Below are 13673 nucleotides of genomic sequence, written 5' to 3' on the forward strand. Positions count from 1 at the left end.
ATTGATACATGCAGAGAACATTCGGTTTATATCATTATTGCATAATTAATTTTGACTGAAGTGGCTTTTAGAGGCTCCTCATATACAGCAGAAACGTAGTCCAAGCAGGTTTGGTATAGGGTTGACCTCGGAGGCAGTGGAAAAAATGTCACCTTTAGTGTGGGACGCACAGGCCGGCACTGCACAGTATGTGCTGTGACACTGTTTCACCCCACCGCTGTACAGGGCACTCAGAGTAGCTGCTTGCTGACCCTGAGCAACCATTTATTCCAGATGCAGTGCAAAGAAGGTATGGTACAGTATACGTGCATGTTGTAGCACACACACATCTACACACAAACAAAAGCTTTCAACTCTGGTTGAACTTCATAACTTATCATAAAAAGAGCTATTTCATTGTTTACTGCCTTGGGCGGCACAATGCGCATCTGTGATTGCAGTGATGACAAATGCCGTCGTCATGTGTGTGTTAAGTATAAGATACCAGCCACAGTATCAAAGAGCCACAAATAAGTGCTTCTCTAACTGAGAAGAGAGCTTTTGGGTGATTCCCTAAACAACAACCCCAGTCTCCTGGGTCAGTGGTAAGACAGTGGAAAGCCACAGAGAGATTTGAGGTCACGTGGGAGGCTGCAGGGTTTTTCTTTCCACCAGCTCAAAGAGAAATACACTCAACTAAGTTCTAAAGGTGAATTTTGACTGATTTCAAGCTTTTGTTCCAGTTACTGTAATTTTCTAAACCAGTTATTGTCATATAAGTCATGGACATATTAATTCCAAATGCCTTGTAATAGCATAAATGCATATTGGCGAGAAAAGCTTTTACGCCCGCGGCCGGCGCATGTTTTCAATTGTTTCCAATGAAGCTTGGCGTTTTTCAAATAAGCCAGCAGCTACCGGTTTTCTTCCACGCTGAAAACCGGCGCCCGGCGGTTTTTCCGCGCTCAGTGCTGAGAGTTGAAAAATTTTCATTTTGGATGAAAAGCTCAGTTCGTCAATGTCAGTTCTCATGGGGCCGTCTAATCACAGTGGAGGAGGGGTGGGACAAGTATCACAGCAACCAACCATCTCACAGCTAACTTATCAGAGCTACCAAAGCGCTTAGTTGAAGAAAGCTGGCACTCAGCTGAAAAACAGCTGGCATTCGCTGCCTCCAGGCGTTTAAAAGTTTTGGTGTGCACAACCCCTAAGGGTAACTTATGCTACGTTCACACCAAACGTGGGGCATCACGTTACTCGCTCTAGATTACTCGGGGGATTTAACATCATGTCATGCGAATTTTTAGCTCGAGTTGAATATTTTCAACTTGGGTGAAGACGCGTTTGAGGCAGATAGCGCGTTTTTGCGGCAAACGCACCACCCATATCGCCCCACGTGAGGACCCGTTTGATCGCGTCTTTGCATTGACTTTGTATGTAATCTACTCACGCAAATCGTTGAACTCGCATCTGGTGTGAACCCACAGTTAGTCCTTGTGTGAATAAGTGAAGTCATGTTTTGTGCTCCAAACTTTTCCCCCTCCAACTTGCGGCAGTCTCTGATAAGGTCATTCTATCCTAGCCATCCTGTAATTATATTAGCATTTCTCATCTAATTGTACAGAAGGAATATGAATGCTGACCTTTTCACAACTATACTTTTCAGCATATCAAGTAAGTCGCCGGGGTACTAATTCTGCTCAGCCATCATCTATTCGGTGTTTTATCTCTTACTTTTCTAGTCTCTTGTTACAACTCAAGCACTGAGCCGACTCACATGGCAACGGGTGTAAAAATGTCCACATACCATTGAATCAAAGCAAATGAGGATGTAAGTAAAAATAAATCTAAGGTACCACAAAAGAGGAAATGGGCAATATCTGTGGGCAAAAAGTGTTGAGTAATGCATTTACATGACCATAATCTCAACGAATTCCTTGTTGTGGATGGCGGTAAGACGAACGAAACCATAAGGAAGTGCACCCACGTATTTTGAATGTTTGTGAACATCTGTACCGTTCTCTGTGTGTGTCTTTCACCTCGTTATAAAGAGACAAGGTCTGGCTTGTCAATCCAAGGAATCAGGCTGCACTTAAACATAAAAACAAGCCATGTGGGTCTGTCATCAGACATTGAATGTGATATGTCTGTATCAAATTGAGTGTGCAGGGGAGTGACACATCATGAAACTAACATGTCAGCTTCAATGATCTCGATAACAAGCGGCAGGAGATTTGTGTGGTCCAGAGAGAGTCTCTGCCATAGCACCAGCTGGCGGTGTGACCCAAGCCCCCTGGCTCCTGCTTCCCGGCAAAGAGCACTCTCAGGCCTGCACAGGAGACAGGCAGCGGTCCCTTACTCCTGTCCGGCTGAATCAGCCTTCACAGGACACAAAGAAAGCCCTGGGTCCAAAGTTCACCGTTGGGTTCTGAGCTTTCAAGTACCCAGAGGGCTGGGCCAGCCAGCTGGGGCTTAGCTGGTGTGACCTTGTAATTAGACTGATCTCTGTGCATTTATCACTTGTCCTCATTCACTGCATGAATTTTACCTGTGATAATTGGCGGCTTATATTCAGTTCAAAGCAATTAAGACCAAACAACTAAGACGCAAATCTGTTTACTCTTTTAAAGTAACCAACTAGTCTGACGTGTGCATCCATGTTTGGTTTTTAAATGACTAATGAGGCCAACAGGCTTGACAGGAAAATAAATCAATAACCACATTCTTTTGGATATAAAGATCATGTGGATTACTAAGATTTTTTCATTCTATGTTGTTGATGTGCCGCCACTATGATGAATAACTGGAGGGAGGTGGGTGTAGTTTTCATTGTTCGGAGCATTTCATTGTTGTTGTCATCAGACATGAATTACAGACAGAAAACCACCCACACTATTTCCCCTTACAATCCTACAGCTATACTCTAATGCAGTTAACCAAAAACAAAACTCCCTTTGCTTCCAATAATCCACTTTAGCTTCAATTACAGTCTATCATTTAAGGACATCCAATAACGGAAAGGCCACATTGAGTGAACTCCATCTTTTTTACTAAAGCCTTTCTTCAATATCTAGTTTCTAAACCATGTTTTCAATCATTAAAGAATAATGGGGTTGGCTCAAAACCTTTTAGGAAGAGCGAGCAGGGCTCTGATAAAACGAAGGAATGAGCATTACTTTTTTCCTGCTGACGAAAATAAGAGGGATGAAAAGGAAGACAGAAGCCTGGTGCTTTGTACATGTGACATACGGAAGTAAAAGTAAGCCAAAGAAAGGGCGGGCGACACTCCGCCCAGCAGTGAAATCATCAAACTTTTAATGACTTGGGTAATTACCCCTAGTGAGCCTGCTTAATGGTGTACAGCGGACGTCGTTAGGCACAGAGGTCCAAACACACACTCGAACACAAAGACACACTCGCGCACAAACGTAGCTGTGAGAGAACACATCCACTGTACAAAAACAAAGGCAAGAGGTATCTGATGTAATCAAGTCCAACAAGTTATCTCTCTCTTTTTTAACAAGGAGCGTTTTCATCTGCGCGCTTCTTCAGAACTGTTCCGTTGGGTCTTTATTTTAGTGTTCACAATAATACTTTCCATCATTCATGAATCAAAAGGCTGTCACAGCACAATCAGAGGCACAATGAAGTGATGCCATTCCAACATACATAAAATGAGTATTTTAAGTTTTATTGGAAGTAATTAAAAGCATTTTGCTACCAATATCATATGTGCTGGAATTGAGACAGGTGTACAACATCATCAGGACAAATAATTATAGGCTCGGAGAAAATCTGAGATTGTACCGAGTGGACGATGGACAGGTGGGCGCCTAGAGGGAGGGGTGGTTCGGGATCATGCTGTCCTCCTGTGCTATTATGGCAGTCGCCCTCTTTACACAGCTTTGCAATTAGCATGTCAGCCTGAGCTGTTCAGTGAGGCTCACTGAAGCTTCTCCTCTCGCTGTCATTCCTTCCTCCCCCCCAATTCTCCTACAGGCCGCACTTAAGGGGCTTTTGGTGAAAAGCTCTGGAGGGATTGGGCTGCATGCATGACAGGACCTCCAGCTCCTCTATATTTCATATTGTGTGTGTGGGTGTGTGTGTGTGTGTGTGTGTGTGAGCACTTCCGAATATGAGCGGAGAAGTTGGGCATTCTTATAAAATAATGTGTCTTCCTCACCTCTTTCAATCGATGCTCAAATCGATGCCCTCCGGTTTTGCGAATTTCTTGGCGAATCAATGGAAGAGCATAAAATGCACCCCGAGATCTTTCAAACCCCTCTGGGGTGAATAATGTGGTTAAATATGTGTAGAAACGGCACAATGAACGTCCTGCGGCTTGGCTTCAAAGCTATTGTTTTGATAGATAACGCGATACCTCCTAACCCCTGCTATGCTCTCCTAAATAAATCCTGATAGGTCAACAGGCTTTCCAGAGCCCTCCTCATAATGATACAAGACGCCCCTGCTGAAACCTGTGCAGCGTGCAGTACTGCCACTGTATTTAATTAGGCCACTTAAGGCATTCTCTCATTCTAATGCAATGAATAAAGATAGCTCCGGGCACAGCCACGCACATAAGGATTTTAATTGTCTTCTTTCATCGGGCCCGGTATGCTAATGGCCATCTCCCCTGGGTTAGGAGAGCACCCTAGAGCGAACAAGAGACTAGGTTCGCGCATGTGGGGGAGAAGAACTTTGTGCAAGTGTTTGTAAGCTCGGTAATAAAGGAGTCTGAAGGGTTTACGTCTTACATCTTCCTCGAGAACTCTCTGCTGAGCAAGCGTGCCACACTCACAGCCGAGCCTGTGTGCCACTGATAACCGCTCTTTCCAATGAGAGCCGTGAAATTTAAATTCTGCCGGACAAGAGCGCTATTAATTACCAGACGGTGTATTGTCTCTCGGGCTTGTGCGTATATGGTAATAACAACAGAAAAGAAAAAATGGCCTGAAATGGCGTAATCATTTGGAGCAGTAATTCACAAGTAAAAAAACTCTTAAAGGGACAGTTCGTCCAAAAATAAAAATTAAGAAAATGATTGAATAACTCATGTCTGTGATTTTCTTTGTGTAACATATTTTTTAAGTATTCATATGCAGAGCACATATGTCATATGGACAATGGTGCTATTCAATGTTTATTTATTTATTTATTTATCTATTTAAGCTCTCTTGTCTCTGGCTATTATACTATTTGTCATACAGTAGGAGTATACTGTTTTTTTTTTCCAAATATCTACTTTTGTGTTCCACAGCCCACCAACGTGTAATGTCAAAATAGTACTTAACGCAAAATTGTTATAGTACATAATAAAAAATTGGCATTTTTTGTTAAACTATTGTTATAATTCTATTCATTGTGTTAGATCAACCGCCAGTCACAAAGTGATTATATATCATAACTTTTTCAGTTTTTTCTTCGTTCCTTCTCTCGTACTTTCTTTTTTCTCTTTTTGCTGATGTTGTATGCTGGGGCAGATAGTGCAGATGCTGATGTTTCTAGTAGACATCTTCTCTTTGCCTGCCTTCCTATTTGGATCCCACCCAGGACCTGGTGTTATGCTGATAATTGGCCTGTCCTGTAAATTCGAGTTTCTCACTCGGCTGAACTGCTACCTCCACAGTAACTGTCAGAGAGGTGGGAGGAGAGCTGGGGGCACGGAGGGAGGAGGGCATAGGCTGTTATGTTATCACCCTCAGGAGAGTGAGCAAAACCTCAATTAGCTTTCCATGAGCATGGCAAGAAAGTTATTTCACCAATGAGACACTGCAAATGATATTTTGAGCGGGTGTGAATGGGTGCATCCAGTCTAGCTGGAGAGACAGGCGTATGCTTTAATAATATTATCAAATCGTTAAGCTTGGAAAACGAAGTGACTTCTCGTTTTAAACAGGTGTTATGCATGTGACTTACTGTACGTTCAAGTGGTACATTATGTGTACCACATCTGTTATCTTCATATCAGATACAGTAAAGGAAAGAAATGTCTGTCATAGAAAGCGACTATACTGGGTTGTGTTGTGTTGTTTATATTTAGAGTGAGTAGACAAGGCTGAATTCCAGTCTGTCTCGATCGCTGACCAGAAAACTGGTGCTTTTCTGAGGAAAGAGAGACTGGCTAACTGTGTGTCCCGTTGTCCCTCCCTGTAATAAGAGGGTGCCGTAATTACTACCAAGCAGCTGGAACCGCAGGGAGCGACTGCTCCTGTCGGGCCCCAGCACAAGCCCACCACTGTAAAGACAAGGGTGAGGCTACAGTATAGTCGCCCCACTTCACCCCGGTCACCCCTGCACCATATTGCTGGCACATTGACTGGCTCTCACCAGCTCTGGCCGCCTCATCAGCTTCAACAGAGCGAAATTGCAGGGCGTTGTGTGGGAGCCGCGTCTGTAAATACGGCTGGAAATGTGTCCTAGTCACTTTTATGGCTCTTGCTGTGTGTCTGTCCAGGAATGCGGGACAACATGTTTAGCCAATGAACAGATGGCCCAAGCAATAATTAAATGGTCCTTTAAAGACGGTTGGGTTTGTCATGGTCTACAACATTATGACGGGATTCAAATTCAATTGCATCTAGAATTTACCTCAATGAATATGATAGAACAACCGTAAATATCAGTGAGCTGTATACGATAAAAAAATTAAATGTTTCATAATATGGTGAGGTGCAGGTTTTCTACTCTGTGTCAAATTACCCTATAAAACCATTTTGACTCAGTCTCAAAACCTAGCGGGCTGCCTAGCTAGACTACATTTTTGAGTGCATAAGAACACAGAAGTTCAACGTTCCAGTAGTACCTATGATGCCTAAAAATGCTGTTAAATTGGGCATCACACTAGGTTTAAAACAGCCCATTAGTTACTCCAATGGCGGCGACGGCAATGTGAAGAAAAAGGAAAATGATGGGTAGAGGAGCTACTGACCTGCCGGTTCCTCTCGTCCATTATCCTCGTGATCTGGATCTTCTTTCGTCCCATCTTGCCGTCCTGTTTGGTCTCTCTGACACCCCGAGAATATCAGAAAAACACTGAGTTTGTCTCCCTTCACTCCCCTAGCACATTGTACTCCACTTATTCTTCTCGAGTCTTTCTCTCTCTTTCTTTCTTTCTGTGTCTTTCTCTTAAGGTGTCCACACCACGATCTGTGAATAGAAAAAATTTGAGAGAGAGAGAGAGAGAGAGAGAGAAAAAGAGAGAAAGGAAGAAAACCAAAAGACAGATGTTACAAACATGAAAACTCAAGGAGGTCTGATGCAGATGAAAGCGGACGAATGTTTCTTTGCCTAATACATGCAGGAAGGATAGAAGACCCGCAATGATTTCTTATCTTCCCACCTGTTTCTCTTTACCAGCTGTAGATCAGCCGTCTTACACTCGTGACATTCATTATCAGACTCAAAATATAAAAACATCTCGTTTCATTTTAGGCACTTTTATTTAAAAAAAAAAGACAGAAATGTGACGCTCATCTCGATGAAAAGGCGGAAAATGTATACTGCTGGATGTATAATGTAAAAAACACATTTTGACAAAGGCATTTGTTGCACAAATTCACTTTATTATTTCCATTTTCCATTTATTATTTTTATAATTAATAATTTTTATATTAAGTTTTATTTAGTTAAAAAAAAATTTAATTCAAATGAATTTATTTAACTTTTACCCATATCTTTAGTCAATTAAAATATAATTGTTTATTTATTAAGTTGCAATAGAGCATTTATAGTAGCACAAAACATAGTGTTACGATTCTCGCTCTTTACTAAGCATCACAATGCTGGCTGTTTAGTTACGTAGCTCCTAAACAACTATTAACAATTTCAAATTAAAAGTAACCAGACTAATACAATTTCAAAAAGAAAAGTACAAAAGCTGTCACTGGTGCCCTTTAAAAAGGTCCTAATTTGTACAATTTAAGTACTGTCATGTATAGATTTGGAACCAATATGTACCTTCGAGGTACTAATACAGGGGGGCTCCAGACTAACTTTTTTCACTAGGAGCACAGGGCCCCAACTGAAAATTTTAGGGGCGCAACCAGAAAAGTTAGGGGCACACACCGTAAATCAACATGCTAACCAAATATTCACATTTCTACTCATTTCCACTGTATTACTAATACATACTTTCATGATAGATGCAGAAAGTACAATGTGCTATTTCAAATTTAGTGTCACATCACAAAAAGAGGTCAAATTTACTGGTCGCACATGTGCGACTGGATGTAAAATGCAGTGGCACACTCTCAAATTTTGGTGGCAAAATGGCACTATTTGGTGGCAGTCTGGAGCCCTGTAATAAGCACTACAAACTTGTAATTTTTAAAAGAGTACCGCCCCAGTTTCTTGAGAGTGTACGTAAAGTCGAAAATCATCTAGATACCTGTGGATTACTGCTGACTTCAGGCTTGAAGGCAAGTAAGCTTTATAAAATAAGTCGATATGATACCAATAAGCAGGTCATAAAGTCATCTGTCTGGTTTCGCAATGCAAGCAGTGCATAATGTTTCATCGGTCATTTCATTCTGTTTTCTTTACTCATTTTCCTTCTTCCCACATATCTCTCTGTCTGCATTTCTGACACAACCTAGGACACAAACACACGCACACCCTGCCTCTGCACTGTGTCTCAGGAGACACTAAGCAGGCTTCATTCTTCCACTCAAAACTCCGTCTGCTGCCAGCTCTTGCTCCTAAGATGATTAAGAGTGCACCCAGTATCGGGCTGACATTAGTTTAAATCCTCTGGGCCAGATGAGGCAATTCACACGTGAGAGAGAGCGTGGAAGCCAAGTCGAGAGGGTTCAGAGCACAGTTCGCCCCTTGGGAGTCCACGAATGGCCATCTCTCTCTTTTCTGTCCCTATATCCCCTTGCTAACCTGCCCACAAAGAGCAAGCTACCTCTCAGAGGAAGCATTCATCATCTCCATCCAGCATGGACACGTAAATAGAAAATGCCTATGCAACCACATCTCACATCTGAGACACGCTGAGGGAGAGCAGAAACTCTCTCCTCTAGAGAACAGGAAAGAGCGACATACTTTGTAGCCATACGATGCCAGCGAAAAGACAACAACTTGCAACAGCTGTAAAAATTGATGACCAGAAGACTGCGAGTGACCCGCAGAAAATAAATGCTATAATTACTGACTGAACAGAAACAAGTGTTTAGGTGTCTGCAGGTCTCTATTAGGAGTGAGGTCACGCTGTCTGTCCGCAGTAGGAAACTCTTACCACAGGCAGGCAAAACAAGACATTTCCCTATACCGCATCACGCCAGGTCTGTGAGAGTGACACTGTTCTTTCTCAGTAACCATGTCCCAGAGCAGGAAGGAAAACAATGTGCTCTTCCTTCAATCTTCACACTCACGACATGTGCATATTTTGAGTGCTGGGCATATTGAAACCATATAATACATTTTGAAAACCACATTTGCTTTTAACAACAATGACAGGTTTAGGTTTTTCAGGGTGAATTGCACTAGGGTGTAAGTATGCAATGATCTGTAAAAGTCTACACTGTTAGACTTAACTGTAATTTCTACAGTTACTTACCACAAAATGCCCAGTAAAATACCATCATTTTCTTTTCCAGTCCATTACTGTAATATGCATTGCATTATGGATATTAACATTTAATTTACAGTGATTTACTGTAGGTTTTGAATTTGCGATAGACTGCTGTAAAACAACAGCAGTAGTGCTACTGTAGTTGAATAAAATAGTGTTATGAAAGCATATAAAATGGAAAAATAAAATATGTCTATGAAATGAAAAAATTCCGTAGAAATTACAGTGCTATTGCAGCCGGGTTGCCGGTAACTTACCATAGATTTAAATTTATGTTATTTACTGGCAACATTTTGTTCAAAGTTAAATGAACATTAAACATTAACAAGTCTTTGTCTTTACAGAGTAAAACTAAAATACAGCATCAAGCAAAACATTCTGGGAAACAAAATCTGAAGCAAAAAACTGAAAAGGTTGATGATGATTTCTGGTTCCCAGAATGCTTTGCATGAGGCTGTTATTGTATAGTTTTATTCTGTAAAGATAAAGACTTGTTAATATTTAACATTTATTTAACTTTGAACAAACTCTTGCCAGTAAATAACATCAATTTAAATCTACGGTAAGTTACCGCTGCAATTACCAGCTGCAATAACACTGTAATTTCTACGGATTTTTTTACAGTGTACATTTTATTTGTTATGCTTTTAGCAGTATAGCAAATTTCAAAATGTGAATTGTTTTTCTGCAGTGTTAATAATTTTTTGAGAATTGTAGATAGAAACAAGAAAGGGATTATGGATAAATGCTTGACCATCAGATTTGAATTTGACCTCAAGACTTCAAAACACTAGTGACGCCAAGATTTCGCTCCTCGGAGTGTCGGGAGAGTGACAGGAGAGGCTACTTGGGGAGTGTAGCGAGTAACTTTTATCAAGTGACTCTGGGCACTGTGGTAGTGTTACAGACCTACGACACGGGCGACCCGGGTTTGATTCCCCTTCAAGGCAATATTTTTTTCTAACTAAGTTACAGTAAGGGTTTTATACTGTAAAATGGAACTGCGGTAAATGCATCTTACTGTAAAAAACCTGTACAGTTATGGTACTGTAATGGGGCAGTTACAGTAACTCTTACCGCATATATACAATAAAAAGTCTAACAGTGTAGGTTAACAGAGAGATAATTCATCGAATTTCGTTTAGTTGTACAATATGCCACAGGGTCACAGAAGCTTATCCCAGCATGTTAGGCCACAGATGCAAATGCACTCGAAAATTTAACTAAAAAACTGATTTTGAGTTTTAAGCCCCCACTTACCCTCTTAATATATTCTATTTACCACAGATGAACAATTTCAATTTGAGAGATTAAAATCAACCAGTTTCTTCTTTGTTTGCATTTTAATCACTCTGCAAACTGCAGAGAAAACATTTGGATTAACCAATCCAAAGATTACAAGATCCTTGATTAATAATTGACATGGTTGAAGTTAAGGACTTTATCTGTGTTTGTGTGCACATGGCAATGTTGGTCTGCTTATGCAAACAAAGCTCAACATAATTACATGTATCCAGTCTTGTTGCTGGAAATCGTATTTGTGAGCTGTCATGGCTGCAAACGGGGAATGTAGGTCTGGAAGCGTAATGCATTGTGTCATGACATTTCTGTCAAGTTAACAGACATAGACAAGTTGCAGTCCTGTATCACATGCGCAAGCCAGAACGGGACTCTATTACGGTGCGACCGGTGAGTTTTGCTGGTCATGTCTATGTGGGTTTCCTGCAAAGATCTGGCAACCTTGTGAAGTGCTAGTGTCTGGTATGGAGAGAGACGAGAAAGGATGTCATTTGGCCTGGTGTCACATGGCCTGGTTTCTCTCACATCTATGAGCCTATGCTTTGACAGAGCTTGAAAACCATAAGGCAGAATCAACTCTTCCTCAAAGGACTGCGAGTGTCTTAGGCGCCTTCAGGCTGTATACATATAAAGAGTTTGGTTCCAAAATGCCATTTAAAAAAAAATGTTACCACCAAAATCAGTATTGTATCTGATTAGTATTAACAAGTAAATTCTTAATTTTACGCAAAATCCGATATCCTCCGTATTAATTCTGTCATCTTTTCTCCCTTCCTTTCCAAACCGCGACAAACCCCACGCTTCCTTCTATGCAGAACGCAATAAATCCGCTCAACAAATCACAACGCACCATTCCACGCATTGTAAACAATAATTTGAATACACACGGAATCCTAGTTTTCCTCATCTACTTTGTTCTCCGTGATCAACAAACAAACAAAATAATACTTTTGATGGCATTGAAAAACCTGTGGTGGTTTTCTGTGACATTGAAGAAACGTAAGCCATCAAAATTGAATAATTTACGCGAGAAGCACTCGAGCGATTGAAAAATGCCGGCTGTTGCTTGTTCTCACATAACAGCATCAAGCTTCTTTTATGCTAACACACTGAAACCAGGGGATTTTATAAAAAACTTTCCATTATTTTACTCGAAGTCAACGAAAATCGAACATTTTACAGGTTATTGCTGTTAAAAATGTACAGCGACAACGTCCCTAGGATGACAGCAGCAATGACAGTGTTCTTAATATGACAAAGTAAGTTTTTTGATTAATGCCATTTATGTTGTTTTTTTAAAACAGTGTATAGACGGTTTCAGCAGTAACAACATAAACAAGCGGCTGTCGTGGCCCGCAGGTAACTTCCGGTAAACTCCGCTAAGAATAAATAACAACAAAGTTCTTTAAACGTAGTTTATTTATATAACAAGCACAGAAAAACACAACAACAACACATAGATTACCTAGGAAACCCAAACATTTGTTATTTTCGATGAGATATTGGTTCAAGAGATCAGTTTGGCAACTAGTCAGACCATTTAAAAAAACGAAACCGGAAGTAAAGTTCGGATCCAGACGTGTATTGCGTCAGCGCAGGTGCGTCCGATGAAACCGTCTATACCACTAGTCAACTAAATAAATATAACATGGCAAAGATGAATGCACATTTATATATTGATTCAATAGATTTATAGCATTTTGAAAAAAAAACTTGTCATGGATTTATTGCATTTTGTGGACAAAAATATCAGTTTTTATAATAAATCTTTGAAAATCAAATTATGGATTTAAAATTTTAATGATATTATAACCTAAAGATGCTATGTGAAAGTTTGTAACAAAAAATAGTGGTTTTCATCTTGTCACTTTTTTTGCTGTATACATCATGTAAACACCTTTTCTTTTTGACTATAATAATTTAAGGCACGTAATAATGGAACAGGTGTCTGGTGCGAATTTATAATAAACACACTGTTTTCAAATTATCTTGCTGTACTGACTTTGTTAATGATATATTATAAACAGCTTATCTACTACGTTCACACTTAACTGAAATGACTATCTGATTGTATCTGACAGAAACAAACTTTTTACAGTGAACTGACATGTGTACTTGTGAGAGTAATCACACCTTTAACCAGCCCTATACATTCTAGTTGACAAGTAAGAAGGTTGGTCCTTATAGAGTTAAGTTGTTAATTAAACTTCACGATTATTTAAAGCTGTCAATCACAACACTGATGATACATATACAGCTGCTTATACAACATTCCATTGATTAGGTTTTCGGTATCCCTCCAGCACCTTTAGGGGGCGTGTACCAAAGGTGTGTACCAAGGCATTTACGCCAGCGGCTGATGTGTTTTTTAACTGTTTTCAATGGAAGCGCTGCGGTTTGAGCTGGAGTTCTCTTTGTGTTTCATCGCTGAGCTCCTAGAGTTGAAAAAACTCTTCAACTTTGTGAAGGTGAAACTCACCCAGGCCAACCAATCACAATAGAGGAGGGGGGAACAAATATCACAACAACCAACCGGTGCATCATTCAATAACAGCAAAGCAAAGCAGAAGTATCGTAGCAACCAAAGCTGCCTTGCTGAAAAACGCTGGCAAGCGCCCACAGTCGGCATCTGCCTGGCATTTTCAGCCGCATTTAAACGGTTGGTATACACGTCTCCTTATTCCCTACAAGAATTCAGTTCAAGGATATCAAATGGTATTTTAGATTAAACTCATTGAGGACAGCAAGAAAATCTTGCTTTTATTTACACACTGAGATTTTGCAATTTTGAATATTATGCACAAAGTTGCATGCTCAT

At 40.5% G+C, this 13673-nt stretch overlaps 1 protein-coding gene across 12 annotated transcripts in view; it reads right to left on the reverse strand.

Annotated features, from left to right (window-relative positions):
* The window catches only part of mef2aa (myocyte enhancer factor 2aa), a 112649-nt gene that overhangs the window by 69499 nt on the left and 29477 nt on the right, over nucleotides 1-13673 (reverse strand). For all 12 annotated transcript variants that reach the window (XM_055175007.2, XM_055175009.2, XM_055175011.2 and 9 more), the window contains one exon: nucleotides 6911-7128. In XM_055175007.2, the coding sequence (XP_055030982.1) occupies nucleotides 6911-6964 (54 nt within the window). In that variant the 5' untranslated portion in view covers nucleotides 6965-7128. The remainder of the gene's footprint in view (nucleotides 1-6910; nucleotides 7129-13673) is intronic.

The sequence above is a fragment of the Misgurnus anguillicaudatus genome, chromosome 15 (genome assembly GCF_027580225.2).
Source record: "Misgurnus anguillicaudatus chromosome 15, ASM2758022v2, whole genome shotgun sequence".
Lineage (NCBI taxonomy): Eukaryota > Metazoa > Chordata > Actinopteri > Cypriniformes > Cobitidae > Misgurnus > Misgurnus anguillicaudatus.